The sequence below is a fragment of the Rhinopithecus bieti genome, unplaced genomic scaffold (genome assembly GCF_001698545.2).
Source record: "Rhinopithecus bieti isolate Rb0 unplaced genomic scaffold, ASM169854v2 scaffold_30732, whole genome shotgun sequence".
Taxonomy (NCBI): Eukaryota; Metazoa; Chordata; class Mammalia; order Primates; family Cercopithecidae; genus Rhinopithecus; species Rhinopithecus bieti.
Window position 1 is genome coordinate 2,166,871 of NW_016814045.1, and position 17,327 is coordinate 2,184,197.

The 17,327-nt window shown below is 43.4% G+C and overlaps 1 protein-coding gene across 1 annotated transcript in view; it reads left to right on the top strand.

Annotated features, from left to right (window-relative positions):
* The window catches only part of TENM2 (teneurin transmembrane protein 2), a 1,242,216-nt gene that overhangs the window by 1,070,420 nt on the left and 154,469 nt on the right, over window positions 1-17,327 (top strand). Inside the window, 1 exon segment of the mRNA XM_017849440.1 lies at window positions 929-1,030. Coding sequence (XP_017704929.1) covers window positions 929-1,030 — 102 coding nt within the window.

The following is a 17,327-nucleotide window of genomic DNA, read 5'->3' on the forward strand; positions in this document are numbered from 1 at the left end:
AAAAAAAAAAAAAAAAAAAAGAATTCCAAAATCATGCCGAATTTAAGCAGTCTTATGCATTTGGGTTTTCTTTTATTAGAATTCCTTAAAGCAAGGAATGTTTTACTCGACAAATCTGAGGTTAGCAATAACTGCTCCTATTTTGAAGAATCACTCTCTATACCTAAGGCTAAAAACTGACACCCTGCATATCAGACCAAATCTTAAATGACTGAGATGATGAAGGTTGGGGTGGCGGTCTTGCGGGTACAGTGTTTAAAAACTTGTCAACATTCAAACACAGCAGCTTTCATAGTTTTTGAACCCAGACTGATAGTTTATTCTTTCTATTGTTTTGTTTGTTTGTTTTGTTTTTGAAATTGAGTCTCTCTCTGTCACCCAGCCTGGAGTGCAGTGGCGCGATCTCAGCTCACTGCAACCTCTGCCTCCTGGGTTCAAGCTATTTTCCTGCCTCAGCCTCCCAAGTAGCTGGGATTACAGGAGTGCACCACCACATCCAGCTAATTGTGTGTGTGTGTGTGTGTGTGTGTGTGTAGTAGTGATGGGGTTTGACCACGTTGGCCAGGCTAGTCTCGGACTCCTAACCTCATGTGATCCACTTGCCTCAACCCCCCAAAGTGCTGGGATTACAGCTGTGAGCCACTATGATAGATGAGATTGGTAGTTTATTCTTAAAAAGCAAAAGTTACAGCACTACTAGCCCTGCATTCCTACCTGGGGCCATTGCCTGGAGAGCACTGTTCCTGCTGTCCTCGTCCCCACCACTCCCTATTCTCTTTCTTCACTTGTTCATATTCCTGACCAATCCCCTATTATAGGCATCTGAGGTTGCTAGCACTGGTCTTTAAAAATGGCAAGTTACTAATGGTTAAATTACTGCACCAGTAGGCAGAGGAAAAGGTAATCACTACATTTATCTCTTTTTCAGATTCAGTACAGGACTGTCCACGTAACTGCCATGGGAATGGTGAATGTGTGTCCGGGGTGTGTCACTGTTTCCCAGGATTTCTAGGAGCAGACTGTGCTAAAGGTATGTGCCACTGCTTCCCTGCTATGGTTGGAAAACAGACCCTCCTTAGGCTTCTCTGAGTGGGTAACAGAAGGGGCACCCAAGTAGCCTTCCCAACAAATTCCCTGGAGACATCTTGCAAGGCCATGCATGCCAGAAGGCATAAGTCTTTGGTAAAGAGTAGGCTTTGATTTATGACCATTGGCCAATGTACCTACAGGAGCAGGGCAGTTATCCTTGGCACTGAGGTGTGCTGAGAAGAAAGATGTGCTAAAAATGAGATGGTCGGATTTCCTGTAAAAGCAGAAGTGAATTACCATCACTCCTTTCTTATAATCATTAACTTCTATGTAATGGAAGATTAAGCATCTCAGGGTTAGTAAATTTCATTCATTCTGGCCAGCTACACTCTTAATCTAGGAAGCGCTATTTATCTTGGTGGAATCGGTTTTAAATTGTATTATTAATTTATCTACACTGCTGTGCACAGAATAGCTGGAGCCCTGAGATTCTTGGGGGAAAGGTAATATAAGAAAGAAAATGCTTCTCACAATAACAGAGAATTTAGGGGCTACACACCTTGCTTGCCAGAGACCTTCAGTGTGACCTTCAATGGCTCTCTCAGAGGCAGCTGTAGTGAAGAGCAGAGCATCTCACACTTTTATACGCAGGCACACACACAGACACAGACACAGATACACAGACACACACACACAAGTGCTTATGTCTAAATACAAGTAGAAAATTGAAATGAAACTCACAAAATGATATTTTACTCCATGTTTCTTTTCTATTCTATTTCATTTTTTATTTTTTTTTTTATTTTATTTTATTTTTTTTTTTTGAGACGGAGTCTGGCTCTGTCTCCCAGGCTGGAGTGCAGTGGCCGGATTTCGCCTCACTGCAAGCTCCGCCTCCCGGGTTTACGCCATTCTCCTGCCTCAGCCTCCGGAGTAGCTGGGACTACAGGCGCCCGCCACCTCGCCCGGCTAGTTTTTTTTTTTGTATTTTAGTAGAGACGGGGTTTCACCGTGTTAGCCAGGATGGTCTCGATCTCCTGACCTTGTGATCCGCCCGTCTCAGCCTCCCAAAGTGCTGGGATTACAGGCTTGAGCCACCGCGCCCGGCTTGTTTTATTTTTTTGAGTCTCACTGTCGCCCAAGCTGGAATGCAGTGGTGTGATCTTGGCTCACTGCAACTTCCCTGTCCTGGGTTCAAGCAATTATCCTGCCTCAGCCTCCCAAGAAGCTGGAATTACAGGTGTGTGCCACCACACCCAGCTAATTTTTGTATTTTTAGTAGAAACAGGGTTACACCATGTTGGCCAGGCTGGTCTCAAACTCCTGACCTCAAGTCATCTGCCCGCCTCATCCTCCCAAAGCACTGGGATTACAGGCATGAGCCACTGTGCCCGGCCTCATTTTTTTGTAATACCAGTTATGACCCATTACGCTGATTTTCCACCCACTAATAGGCCATATCACAGTCTGAAAAATAGTGAAGGGACAATTAAGCGCACTTGCTGCAGAGTCAGCAAGTGGTTCCAATCCCAGCTCTGCCATTGGGTATCTGACATTAAGTGACTGATGAACCTTGGTTTCCTCATCTAGAAAAGTGGGGAGTTACTTCCTAGGTTTATTGTGAGGATAGTGTAAGATAACACACACAAAGCTCTTAGCAGGGCACAATAAGGCCTGAAAGGGCTTGACTTTCTTATTTAATTATGCATATTATTTTATGTATTTATATGTGTAACTAATCTTCCCATTATTTTTATGTGTGCTTTATTAAAAGACCTTCCTGCCTTGACTTTCTGCAAGACAATCATTAGTGAAGTTGCTCTGTAAATGCTAAATAGTACCTCTCCTTTCCCACCCTCATCACAATTGCTCTGAAAAATACTATTTCAAATAGTCTCACTGTTTCAAAGATGTGAGGGTTCCAGCCTTCCAAATGCTGATAAGTGAAGGGGGCTTTCTGTACTTAAAGTTCTGGGTCTGATGGCACGTGCATGAGACTTAATTCCTAAATGACACCACTTACAGGCATCTCTTCCATCACGCAGTATGGTGAAAGCTTCGATAAACTTAAAAAGAAGGCAAGGTTTGTAGTTCTCCTTGAAGAGGTCCTTCACATCCCTTGTAAATTGTATTCCTAGGTATTTTATTCTCTTTGTAGCAATTGTGAGTGGGAGTTCACTCATGATTTGGCTCTCTGTTTGTCTGTTGTTGGTGTATAGGAATGCTTGTGATTTTGCACATTGATTTTGTATCCTGAGACTTTGCTGAAGTTGCTTATCAGCTTAAGGAGATTTTCGGCTGAGACTATGGGGTTTTCTAAATATACAGTCAGGTCATCTGCAAACCACAATGAGATACCATCTGATGCCAGTTAGAATGGCGATCATTAAAAAGTCAGGAAACAACAGATGCTGGAGAGGATCTGGAGAAATAGAAACACCTTTACACTGTTGGTGGGAATATAAATTAGTTCAACCATTGTGGAAGACAGTGTGGTGATCTACATTATGGATCTAGACCAGAAATACCAAGGATCTAGAACCAGAAATACCACCGTTTGACCAGCAATCCCATTACTGAGTATATACCCAAAGGATTAAGTAAATCATCTACTATAAAGAACACATGCCACACATATGTTTATTGCCAGCCCACGATTCACAATAGCCCCCAAAAAAAAAAAAAAAAAAAAAAAAAAAAAAAAAAAAAAAAAAAAAAAAAAAAAAAAAAAAAAAAATGACTTGGAACCAACCCAAATGGCCCATCAGATGATAGACTGAATTAAAGAAAATGTGGAACATAACATCATGAAAATACATATGCAGGGCCATAAAAAAAGGGATGAGTCATGTCCTTGCAGGGAACGTGGATGAAGCTGCGAAACATCTTTCGTTAACAAATTAACACAGGAACAGAAAACCAAACACCACATGCTTCTCACTCATAAGTGGGAGTTGAACAATGAGAACACAGAGACACAGGGACGGGAACATCACCAGTGGGGCCTGTTGGGGGCGTGGGGGGCTTTAGGGGTCAAACGCCGTATATCAATCGCCTATCAGACGACTGGCATTAGGAGAAATACCTAATGTAGATGATGGCGGTTGTGTGCAGCAAACCATTATGGCGTCAGCAAAACCATATGCTTAGTACCGGTATGTAAACAAACCTGCACATCGCACACGTATCCCAGAACTTCAAGTATAATTTAAAAAAAAAAAAAAAGGCCAAAGAAGCTGCCCACAGTCTCAGGACTGTGGTTCAGGCCAGAAGCCACCCAAACAGCTCTCTGGGCTCTGTGCCAGCTTAGTGCCACTCTGTCAATGGCCAAAGGGCAGGCGGGCCACATCAGCAATGGTGACAGCTGGAGACTGGCACCTGCCTCCCAGCGCCTCCCTCAGGCCCCTCGAGGCGTCACTGACGGAGCAGGAGAGAACAGAGCAACAGCACATGCAATCAACCAGGGCCGAGCCGCTTCCTAGCAGAGGCTTTTAAGAAGGAAAACCTCAGTGTCATAATGAATGGCTTTCCTTGCGTAATCTATTTTCCTGGGCAGTGAAAGCATTAATGAGAAGAAGGACAGAGTCGTCCTTTTGTATGTGGGCTGCAATAGGCTGAACACTCAGCCGCACAGGCCTGTGAGCTGTAAATGTATATTAACACTGACACACAATCGATGGTATTATTAATCTAAAAAACCATGTGGTGCTCTGGGACTGCACATCCAGTTTACTGGCCTTTTAAAAAACCTAAGTATCCCGCCAATTTAAGAACCCTTTGCTCTAAATCCATTGGCAGATGAGCGTACCATTCGCATTATGGATACCTGTAATGGGGTGTCCATTTAAGCTGCCTTTAAAAGGACTACTCGTGTGTGTTTATGCATTTCAACCACCTGCCTGTGGCTGGGCGCACACTGCAAGTGTACATTAGCCATGGTATATTAATTGATCCTTGTGAAACCCAAATATTGAGTGGAGTTATAAAGTAGTGGACTCCTCCATACTCAGTCTACTGCTCGTGAAATCTAGCATTTAACTTGTATATTTTAATTAGCTGTTCATGCACAACAGTGGACAAAATTGAAGATGTTTAAAGAATAAAATTGCTTTTCCCCCTATTTCTCCATTTATTCTGGGCGAAGTTGGTTGTTAAGAGTGCTTTTAGGAGTAAGATTCCTACCTTTTGACCCTATAGTACGTTTTTTGCCTTAGTATTTTTTAAATGGCCACAGTTTAAGTACTTCATGTTAACCAAAGAGAACTTTCCCCTCAATTCTAAAGCCGTCTTTTCCCAACCTTGATCTTTCATGTACTACTCTTTTTATCTGCCAGTTTCATGGGACATAAGTATTATTAATCACTTAACATACTTTTTAAGTCAATTCATTATAGTTCCTTATGATTTTTTTTTTTTTTTTTTTTTTTTTTTTTTTTTTTTTTTGAGATGGAGTTTTGCTCTTGTTGCCCAGGCTGGAGTGCAGTGACGCGATCTCGGCTCACACAACCTCCATCTCCTGGGTTCAAGCCTGCCTCAGCCTCCTGAGTAGCTGGGATTACAGGCATGCACCACCACATATGGCTAATTTTGTATTTTTAGTAAAGACAGGGTTTCTCCATGTTAGTCAGGCTGGTCTTGAACTCCCAACCTCAGGTGATCCACCCACCTCAGCTTCCCAAGGTGCTGGGATTACAGGCGTGGGCCACCGTGCCCAGCAATAAATTTATTTTAAAAAGAACAATGTCAAAACCAGAAAACTGGAAAAGAGAAACTATAGGAAATGTTAGTGCCCCCATTAACCCTATCTGGAGAGTAACATTTTCACTTTCATTAGCATCCAAGCCAAGTCAGCTTCTTACACACTTAATTCACATCAAGAATCCCACTTGAGCACACACAATGGACTTGAGCACACATAAGCCTGGGATCTGGAGAGACTCAAGCCTTGAATACCTCAATTCATAACTATTGGCTCCTAAAATAACAAAATTCCTTGACCACACCTGCGGGATGAAATGAGAAACAAGTAAACACAAGCACACAGGTTTACTTGCACCAGTTTCAAGTGCAAAAATCTAATGATTAGCACCGGACTTATTTCTGAAATGTTAAACCTATACTTCCAGTTGTTTTTAAATAACAACTAATAGCTTTTAAGTACTCAATATGCACCAGATATTGTGTAAAGTACTTAATATGTACTCTCATTTGTCTTCATATCAATGATATGAGGTAAATTCTATTTTAACCAATCCTCCTCCCTGCAATTTTTTAAACCTTTTATATTGAAATTAGTGTAGATTTGCAGACAAGTTGCACAGATAGAACATAGAGTTTCCATACCGAGCTTACCCAGCTCACCCTATGTCCGCATTTTAAATTTCTGTAACTCAAAGATCAAAGCCAAGACATTAACATCCATACAAAGCCATTAGCTAATTTACAGACTTTTCCTAACTTTGCCCTTTGCTTCTTATCCAGGATCCTACATTGCATTTAATTGTCACGTCTCCTTCATCTCTTTAACCTGACCAGTCTGTGACAGTTCCTCAGTTACTCCTTGCCTTTTATGACCTGGACCTTTTAGAAGAGCATTAGTCAGGTATTTTGTAGAGTGTCTCTCAGTATGGGTTTGTCTGATATTTTCCGGTGATTGGCTTGAGGTTATGCATTTTTAGCAAGATGCAATGTCTTCCTTAGTGCATGACATCAGAGATGCACTTCTGATTTTAATAAGAAAAAAAGTAAAATGTGATTGTGTGTGTGTGTGTGTGTGTGCCTTTGTTCCCCCTCACACGTAAGGCAGAGAGGTGGGAAGTCTCGATCCCGTTGGTCCTGCACAATTTAGCAGTGGCTGCGACAAGTTGCCACTCACAAACAACTTTCGGGTTTAAGAAGCAGCTGACTGTTGGCAGGGAGTAACCCCAAGCCAACAGAATGAGGTAATCAGCTAGTAAGTGCAAAGACAGGTGCACCTGAGTCTCCTGCTCCCCAGAACAGGATGCCCCATCTCCTGGCTGTGGGCCATAGTCAGCGTCCTTCTTTCTTTTCTGGTTGGTTGGTTGGTTGGTTGGTTGGTTGGTTGGTTGGTTTTTTCAGACAGAGATTTGCTCTGTCACCCAGGCTAGAGTGCAGTGGCACGATCTCAACTCACTGCAACCTCTTTCTCCTAGGGTCTAAGCGATTCTATTGCCTCAGCCTCCAGAGTATCTGGGATCACAGGGGCATACCACCACACCCAGCTAATTTTGGATTTTTCATAGAGATGGGGTTTCACCATGTCAGCCAGGCTGGTCTCAAACTCCTGATCTCAGATGATCCACCTGCCTCAGCCTCCCAAAGTGCTGGGATTACAGGTGTGAGCCACCAAGCCAGGCCTGTCCTTCTTTCTTGATGAAAACTCTTAAGAGGCCCCGAACATAAGGTCCTCCATCATCACAAATTCGCATTCACCTTTGTTCCTTCATTGACAGCTGTGCCCAGGATGCCTTGAACTCTGCCAGTTTCTGTGACTGCAGGCAGCCGGCAAACTCAGGCCCTCCTGCCAGGGGGAGAACTTGCCATGTTAGCAAGAGAGACTCCCATCACATCCAAGCGACTGAGTATGTGTCCAAGTGACAGAAATGCGGATTTACTCTCTTGACCTCACACTGAGCCTCCCGTGCCCTCAGATGTGCAGTGCAAATGGCAGCTCCTTGTCTTCTTATAAACCTGCCAGTCTGCATCAGGCATCTGAAGACATCCTTGCAGTGAATGGAGGAATCAGTCAGCATGCGTTTGCAAGAGTGTTTATTCCACAGCCCCCACCATCTCGGGGGCCCTGAGAGGCTCCAAAGGCAAAATGAAACTGACCCGCTCATGGAAATAACATGGAATGGATCTAACACATTGTCCTGAGTCAGTCGAGGGGACTGAACTTACTCGTGCATTCAGCGAATACTTGTGATGTGCCCGCTGTGAGACAGGTACTGCACTAAGAGCCAGACTAGAGGGAGGAGAGAGGGAACCACAGGCTCTGCCTTCCGAGAGCTTCTGGTCTGATCAATTCATATTAAAAGCAATGGGGTAATGTAAATGGGAGCTCAAAATGCTGTGATGCTGACTTTGAACGCTATAGACATTCCAAAGGAGAAAATAAGGAAATTTATAAAGCAATAAAATGTGCGTGTTATAAATGGGGGAGTAAGTTCCCCTGGTGGGGTCTTTAAGGATCACTCCGACTGTGGAACTCATGCTGGGAGAGACATATGAAATTCGGAGACTTATTATACTCAGATTCTAGAGAGGGAGCCACAGCACCATGCAGAGGGCCGTGTAGGACCAGCTTCAAGGGATTGGGTTCAGCCAGGCAGGTGGGAGCTAAGAGAAAGTGAGGGCTGGTGGCCAAGTGCCTTTATTGCCGAGTCAGGGTGGAGCAAAAGGCATGGGGGTATTTTACTGGTGCATTTGAACGTCACTAGATCACAGTCAGGGAAGGCCGGAAGGGGAACCTGGGGCAGAGGCCAGCCTTATCACACAGGTGCTCCTGGTCTCCTGGGCCATGAGAGACCGGGTTGTAAGGATGCCTGTAAGGCATCATGAACATTTGAAGTTTTCAAAGTTTTTAAAAAAAATTTTTTTTGCTGCAATATATATATTTTAATTCAAAGTGAATCGACAGTAATACACCATAAATTCTTATTTTGACACTCACCAAAATAGTCACCTGGAAAACCCGCTTTTTGTGATAAAGTACAGAAGGTTTGGTCACATTTAAATCACTGAGAACTAGAGAGAAATACTATCGCAAACTGTAATAGACATTACATCCATAAAATTTTCCCAGTCCTTATTGTAATATTGCACAGTGCAATTGCTACATGGCAAACTAGTGTAGCATAGGAGTAAAAGCAAAAACAAATAAACCAAAGAACAGTGGTGTGAATCAACAAACATAACCCATTAGCATCAGGGAATATGGAGAAAATGCGACCAAGAAGACTGAATAGTATAGAATTGCATTAATTGAGCAACTTAATAGGCAAGCTGTTCAGATTCACAACTTCAGGAAAAATGGCATTTCTTTCCTGGCAATTTGTACCGTTTTCCATGAGGCACCTCTCCTGTCCAGCCATAATTATGTTTATTATTCAAGTTATTGTTTATTCTACAGTTTTTTTTGTTGTTGTTGTTATTACTATTCCCCTTGCACGGTTTTCTCATTACTGTAATGCTATTTGTTGTGGGCTAGAGGTTTTTTAATTATTATTCCTTTCCCTTGTATTTGCTTTTACGTGAAGGCTTTAACTTCAGGTGCTTCCTAGGATTGTTTGTAAAGCAGCCTTGCATTTCAGAAGAGAACTGAGGTGTCTGGGGGTTTTTTTGTTTTGTTTTGACACTGGCTTCTCAGATGGATTATTTGGGCTGAGCTTGAGGCCTCAACCTGCAGCAGAAACTTAACACACCAGAGCCGTAGTTGTTAGGTAATGCGTATTTAATAGCTATTAGAAATGACAACTCCTGCTGCTAAACAGCTGTCAGTGGAGGCCCAGAAATGCCACAACCACGGGAACATAAAGTCTTCTCTCTGGGGGTTGGTTTCGGCTCCTACCCAGCTTCTGTGGAGCTTTGAAAGAAAAAAACAGGAATCCTGCCATTCTTCTCCTGTTAACTGGCAAAAGTACCCACCACCCAATTCCCCATGGCTACATGCAGGCACTAAAAACAAATCATCATCATCATCATCATCAGAGCTGACATTTATTGAGTTCTTACTATATATGCCAACCACTCTGCTGAACAACTACGTAATTATATCATTCAGTCATCAGTAGCCCTAATTTATAGGTGATTATCATCCCGTTTTATAGATGTGGAACATGAGGCACACAGAGTTTAAGTAACTTACTCAAAATCACTCAGCAAGTAAGCGGAATTGTTAGGATTCAAACCAGGCAGTCTGGCCTGGACTTTCAACACTCGTCTAGCCATGAGACTGACCTCAGAGGTGAGGCATAAAGGAATTTTGTCTTTGCAGGGAGCTTATGGGATGGTTACACACTAGAATTCTGAGTTTGAACCCAAGTAAACTTTTCAGGAGAGGAAACAAGAGTTTCCTAGGTAGAAAGCCCCTGGCCAGGTGCAGTGGCTCACGCCTATAATCCCAGCACTCTGAGAGGCCAAAGCAGGCAGATCGCTTGAGCCCAGCAGTTCATGACCAGCCTGGGCAACATGGTGCAACTGCATCTTTACAAAAACTATGAAAATTAGCTGGGCATGGTAGTGAAGCCTGTAGTCCCAGCTACTCGGGAGGGTGAGTTTGGAGGACTGCTTGAACCTGGGAGATGGAGGTTGCAATGAGCAGAGATTTTGCCACTGCACTCCAGCCTGAGTGAGAGAAAGAGAGATAGAGAGAGAGAGAAATCTTCTGACCTCAGAGCCTGATGTTCTTACCCTCTTTCCTCCCATCACCTGCCTACTCCTGTTCCATCGATCTCCAACAATCTCTGCTCCATTTTTCCTCTCTATCCTTACAGCTGGATTTTTCTATATAAATATTAAGTTGTGGGAGCCACTGCCCTGCTCACTTGGCCACCAGCCTCTCCATGATAGTATTTCTCCTCCCCACCTCCAGAGTTCTCCCAAAGCTCTTAAGGGCATGTCACTACTCTCCTCAAACACCTTCAGTGGCTCCCAGTCACCTCTCACAATGGTTATAAAAGCTTTGGTTTAAAGACATGGATCTGAAGAGATTGGTGCCAATGTGTATTTCCAGGTTCCTCCCCCGTGTCAGCCAATCTGACTTGTAGGACTGGTGTGCAGCTCAGGAATGCCCCTTTTTAACAAGTCCCCGGGGGGAGTCTGACGCAGGTGGTCGGGGCCATATTCCGAAAATGAAAATCACATTTCTTAGAATGATATCCAAGGTCATCCATGATCTGAACTACTCTCGCACTATCACCTCCCACTGAAACCTGAACACTCACTCTAAGTTCCCGATAGTCACCCCTCATAAAGTGTGAGGCCCTGCTTCTTCCTCTTTGCTCAGGCTGTTTTCTCAGCTGGAATGTTCACATCAATCCCAGCCTTTCCTATCAAGCTGCTGCTCCTCATGGAAGGCCATGCTCACAGTCGCCACCTCCCTGAAGCACCCTCAGATATGACCGTGCAGTCAGCTGGGCTTGACAACATCGCAGCAGCAGCCCCTGCCACATGCCGGCCACCTCCTCTCCAGGTGGTTCTCCTGCTCATGACAAGCTTCCAGCAGTCCCCCTGGTACCTCCCTGTATTTAGTTTGGTACCCAGGACAAAATAGGTGCTTGTTAAATGTCTGGTTACTTGAATAGCGGAGGCAAGGCTTATAAAGATGAAATATGACTGGAAAATGTCACAAGAACCAAAGCGAGTGCCAAAGAACAAGGTTCTAATTTGTCGGATCAATCATGCAGCAATAAATCAGCCACCTCTGAGGCACGGAAGGAGGGCATGAGCAAAGGAAGGAAAGAAGGAGGAATGAAAAAAGAAGGAAAGAAAAAGTTTACAGAAAAGAAATGCCATTTATTCCTCAATGTACATGCATTGTCTCATAATAGCAAAGTGATTAAGAAGGAAAGCTGTAGGGTTGGAATTTTCTCGGTTTGAATTCTTGCTGCTCTAGTTAACTGTACCCATTTCAGAAAATTACTTAACCACTCTGAGCCTCGGTTTTCTCATCTGTAAAATGGAGACAACAGCCATATTTCCTGTTACATTGCTGTGAGGACCAAAAAGTAAATACATGGAAACTTTGTTTGGCATGTATTAAATGTTAGCCAGTATCCACCTTCACAAGCCTTTGAAATAACTCATTATTATTATTCCTATTTTACAGCAAAAGAAACAAAGACTTAGAGAAAGTAAGCTATGTCCCCAAGGTTACATAGCAGGGCCATGTCTGCCTGGTTCTGAAGCTTGTGCCCTGATAGCCACCCAGGAGAGGGACGTGACAGGAAGACCCCCTGAATCCAGGGCAGTGTGACCACTCCTGACATCCTCAACAATAAGTACTGCCAGCAGCTGGGGTTCTCTGAGCCCCCTCTGACTCTGCCTCACCATATGCTCTCCTGTCTCCCATTAATAGACATCTTCCTCTGTACCGTGGAGAACAATGACAAAGGTCTTCGTCCCCTCCCTGAGGGTGGATGATCCTCCCCGTCACCAGGAATGCCTCCCTCAGAGCTTCCTTCTCTCTCCATGAAGGAGGCTCAGGTCCCAGCTGTCCTTCCTGAGACAGCCAGGGCTGCATCCTAGCTCCTTCAAACCTTCCATCATTCATACCCATCTCCTTCTACCACCCCATCTTGCCCTGAAATCCTCGTTAATGCAGACAGGCCATGGGCCATAGCTGCTGCCCAAAAGAATGTCCCTCAGCCCACCACAGCTGGATGGCAAAATCCCACCTCTCTTTCCTCCCACCCCTGACCTGAAGAAACGTACAGGGATTCTTTGGCAGCAAAGGCCCAGGAGCAGGAGCTTGAAGCAGGTGCACTTGGTTTATGCTTTGCAGAAAGCGACTGAGCAGACACCCTTGGCAAAGTCACCTTTGATAAAATAGCATAAGAAGAATCGCCACCACCTATTGAAGATCAACTACATGCCGGGTGCTGTGCAAAGGGTTTTAAGTGAATTCTCTCATTTCATCCTTATATCGTACGTCATGATCATCTCTGTTTCATAGCTAAAGAAATTGAATCTCAGAGATTCAAGACCCTTGCCCAGGTATGGTTTTTGAACTATGTTCTTACCCACTGGATTAGTGATACCCACGCTGGAGCCCTTGTTGGAATCATCTGTTAACACACAGGTTGCTGGGTTCCATCCGGAATTTCTGATCCAGTAGGTCTGGGGTACTAGCATCAGGATTTTGTTAAATATCCAAATGCTCAGGCCTCATGCCAGACATTCTGAGTCAGAAGTTGCATTCTAACAGGGTCCCCAGATGACTCCCAGGCACATTCAAGTTTGAGTCTAGATAAATTGCCCTTGAACTCTGCTCAGACTGCCCAAAGAGAACAGAGATCGAGGCAGTCACATCACTTTTGACCTCTCATCCCCCTGGCTTGCCAAGCAGGCGTGGAGGAGCCCTTTCCTCCCCAGTTTGGAACTTACAGTGCACATTATTTGGTGGCCACGTGCGAGTCCATGCCTGCAAGCTCCAAAACACGGCTGCTCGTGATGTTTCTCGTGGCTGTTGCATTACCAAACAGAAATCACTTCGCAGGACTTCAGTCTGTCAGCCCTCCCCCAAGTTAAATTGCTTCCGAGACTAAAAACCCTTCTTTTTTTTTCCTCTTTAAACTACTAGATGAGTAGCAGAGCAGCCCTGGAAGGCAGAATACCTAACTCTAGGGAGATGTGATGCACACAGAGCTGGGCACGTTCTGTGGTTTATGGGAAAACCTTTCGTGCTGGGAAATAAACCAGTCTTTAGAAAGAGGTCAGCTGGGATGGGGGACAGGGAAAGGGCGCTTTGCCAATCTTGTCTCTTTACAAAGTGACCAGTTGGAACAGTTTTCTCCCAATGAGCATAGTGATAATAAATTCCTATCTAGTGATGACTGTGTGCCAGGCTCTGTGCACAGCACTTGACATCATTATCTCATTTCTACCCACTATGGGGTAAGTCCTGCAGAATTCTTATCCTACTTCAAAGATAAAGCAATCAAGGCTGAAAGCAAAGTATCCATAGTCACACAGCTGGCAAAAACAAGGGAAAGAAGAAAGGAAATTCAGGCTGTCTAACTCATAAGCCTACACCATGCCCAGAACCGTTCTGCCTGCTGAGAGACAGCATTGGATGAAACAGACCCCTCATGCCTTCAAGAAGCTTCCATGCTAGCAGGTAATAGGACGCCAACAACTTGCAAATTCATCTTGATGCTCCAAATACAACAGAAGCGTAAACCTACTTCCGTCTGGACTTGAGTTGCAGAAAAGCTTACTGTGTACTCTGAAGAATTTAAATATTCATTATGTAATTAATGCTGTTCAGTCTGACACACACACATATGCACAACAACGGAGACTTTTTTAAAGAACAGCTTAAGTACTTATCGATGGAGAACTTTTATAACTCTCAAAATGGAGGCATCCCCATATCTCTACAGGTATTTTAAAGGAATTGAATTAATCATAGGCTTAAAAGTCTCTTGCGATCTTCGTTAACTTCCCTGGGTTTAATTAAAACATCTGTGCACTTTTAATTTATCGATTCATCCAACTCATATGTCATGTTTTTAACACACCCCAGCATGCTCTGCATCATTTTTAACCCGATTTCCACTTAACTAAAGCAATTAAATTCACCCCGGATTAATTAAAGCATCCATACTTTCGTGCTTAAGTCAGCGTGTGCTTCTTTCCCCACATGGCTCCTGAATGTCAGAGATTTGACACACCTGATGAGTTTTTTGTCCTTCTGGAAATTCTTCCCTGAATCACTTTCTTGCTTATTAATGTGCCATTTGACAGAATGGGAATGAGGAAGTTGGTGTAGCTGAACTTTGGCCCTCTGAGCCAGAGACTCTGACCCCATCTGTCACAATGCACCATCTGGTTTCCTCTCTTCACAGGGGTCCTGCCAACTCTTGCCCCCACTGAAACCAACTAAAGCGTCTGAGTACTCTGGGCAGGAAGGTGGCGGGGGTGGGGGAGAGGGCTCTTCAGGTCAGAGGTGAGCATCACACTTAGGATGGCTGGTGATCTTTGCATTTGTATTTCATAATCACTGCTAGCTCTCTTTCCAACTTCGTCTCTCTCTCTCCTTCCCTACATATACAGACCGTTATTGCTCTGCCCATTTAATAGGTCAGGAAAACTGAGATGCCAAGGTCAACAGACTTCCCGCTGGGCATGGTGAGCCAGGGAGCTGTCCACAGAGTGACAAATCATCTCCCTGAAAACTAGATTTGATTTGCACCCATCCACTGGGATGGAGAGAGCCCATCCCCTCAGCCATGGCAGCATTGGGTGTAAGCAGCCTTATTTTTTTCCCCAATCAGATAAGCCAAAAATATTTCTCATTATCATTTTTATCTGTACTTACTTAATTTTAAATGAAGCTGAGTATCTTGTCTTACCTTTATTGGCAACTTATATTATTTCTGATATGTGCTTTGCCTAGGTTTTCATTCATCTTTTTATTAATTTGCAAGAGTTCTTTGCGTATTTCAGATATCAAACGTTATGCTGTAAAACATGAGAAAAAATATTTCTTCTCAGAGTTGCTTGTCCCTTAATTTTGCTTAGGGTATCCTTTGTCACAGAGAAGATATTAATTCTTTATAATCAAATCTGATCTTCTGTTCCTTCATGGTTTCTAGAATTTATGTCTTACATATCTCCCTCTCAGGAAAATAAAATTAGTCTCCAGTATTTTTTCTAATACTGTTGTAGTTTTTGTTTTTCTACTTAGGTCATTAATCTGTATGGAATTTTTTTAAACTTTTACTTCAAGGTCAGGGGTGCAAGTGTGGGTTTGTTACATAGGTAAACTTGTGTCATGGGGGGTTGTACAGATTACTCCATCACTCAGGTATTAAGCCTAGCACCCATTAGTTATTTTTCCTGATCCTCTCTCTCCTCCCACCCTCTACCCTCCGGAAGGTCCCAGTATGTGTTTTTTCCCTGTATGTGTCCATGTGTTCTCATCATTTAGCTCCCACTTATGAGAATATACAATATTTGGTTTTCTGTTCACTAGTTTGCTAAGGATAATGGCCTCCAGCTCCATCCATGTCTCTGCAAAGGACATGACCCCATTCCTTTTAATGGCTGCATAGTATGGAATTTATTTTTGAATACAGTGTGCAGTGGGGGTCAAATTTTATTACTTAATTTTCTACCAGATGGATTGCCAGTTGCAGGGATCTTGCTAGAAGGGAAGCTCACATTTCTGACACTGTTTTGCTCAGCACCAAGTTAAGTCCACAACCTCAAAAGCCAATGGGGTAGCCTTTGGAGTTTAGGTTTGGGGGGTCACCGATCTTTGTTTACCTGGCCTCCATGACCCAAATATTGCATCCTCAATTGCTTCAGGAGGAACAATGCATCTTCTTTTCTCCATCACTTATCCTCTACCACCTAACCAAGCTACTAACCCATGTGAGTTATTCATCACTGTTGCTGACTAACTGGGATATAAGGCAACCAACTATTAGTGCTATTTTGACAACTCTCTTAGAGTACTAGCTTCAAATATTCTCACCTCTCTTTTCCAAAGAAATTTTGAAACAGACTTCAGCTAGGTGTAGCAGCTCATGCCTATAATCCTAGCACTTTGGGAGGCTGAGGCAGGAGGATCACCTGAGTTGAGGAGTTCGAGTTCAGACAGGGCAACATAAAGAGATCCCATCTCTACAGAATTTTTTTTAATTAGCCAGGCATGGTGGTGCACACCTGTTGTCCCAGATGCTCTGGAGGCTGAGGCGGGAGAATTGCTTGAGTCAGGCAGGTAGAGTCTGCAGTGAATGGTGATCCTGCCACTGCACTCCAGCCTGGGTGACAGAGCAAGACTCTGTCTCCAAAAAATAAAAAATAAAAAATAATAATAATAATAAAATGAAACAAGTATAAAACAGACTTCAAATAATCTTTAAATACATTATTTGAAATTCTCTCTACACAACTAGTCCAGCCCACAAATTATTTGTCAAGATGCAGTCATTTTCACTCTGCTTTTATGACTGAGCCTCTCCAATATCCTTAACTTTTCTCCATGTATTCTCTCTACTGCAAGCTCCAAGTGGACAGGTGGCTTCTCCTGTTACTTCCCACTGAGTAAATAACACTGATAATTCATCTCATCCCTTACAGAGAACTTCGTGGAAGCTGGGGGGTGTGGGGGAGCTTCAGCTGGATCATTAAAATGAGCTTTATACCATTTAGGTGAATCTAAATTCTGTCATTTTTTTGTCATCAGCCTGTTAACCTGTCAGTTGTTAGTGGTAGTGGTAATTTATTTTTCTTCTGTGGGAGTCTTAAAGCTTCCATTTACTAGATTTAGTAAAACAGGAATAGTCAATTTGTACAAACATTTTAATTAATTTTACATAGAAGCTTGAATGCACAATGTTCTGCTCCCATAAGCCTTAGGAAGAAGAGAGACAGGCGGAGACACAAAACGCTCCACTTTCATACCTGACCAATCACAACCAACTCCCTCCCACACCAGAAAAGACTGGAAGAAGAAAAAATGAAATATTTCCATTAGTATGATTTGACATACGTCTGGTGGTTGCTAGTGTTTGTGTGTGCTTGTTTAAGACCTATGGCATTTCTTT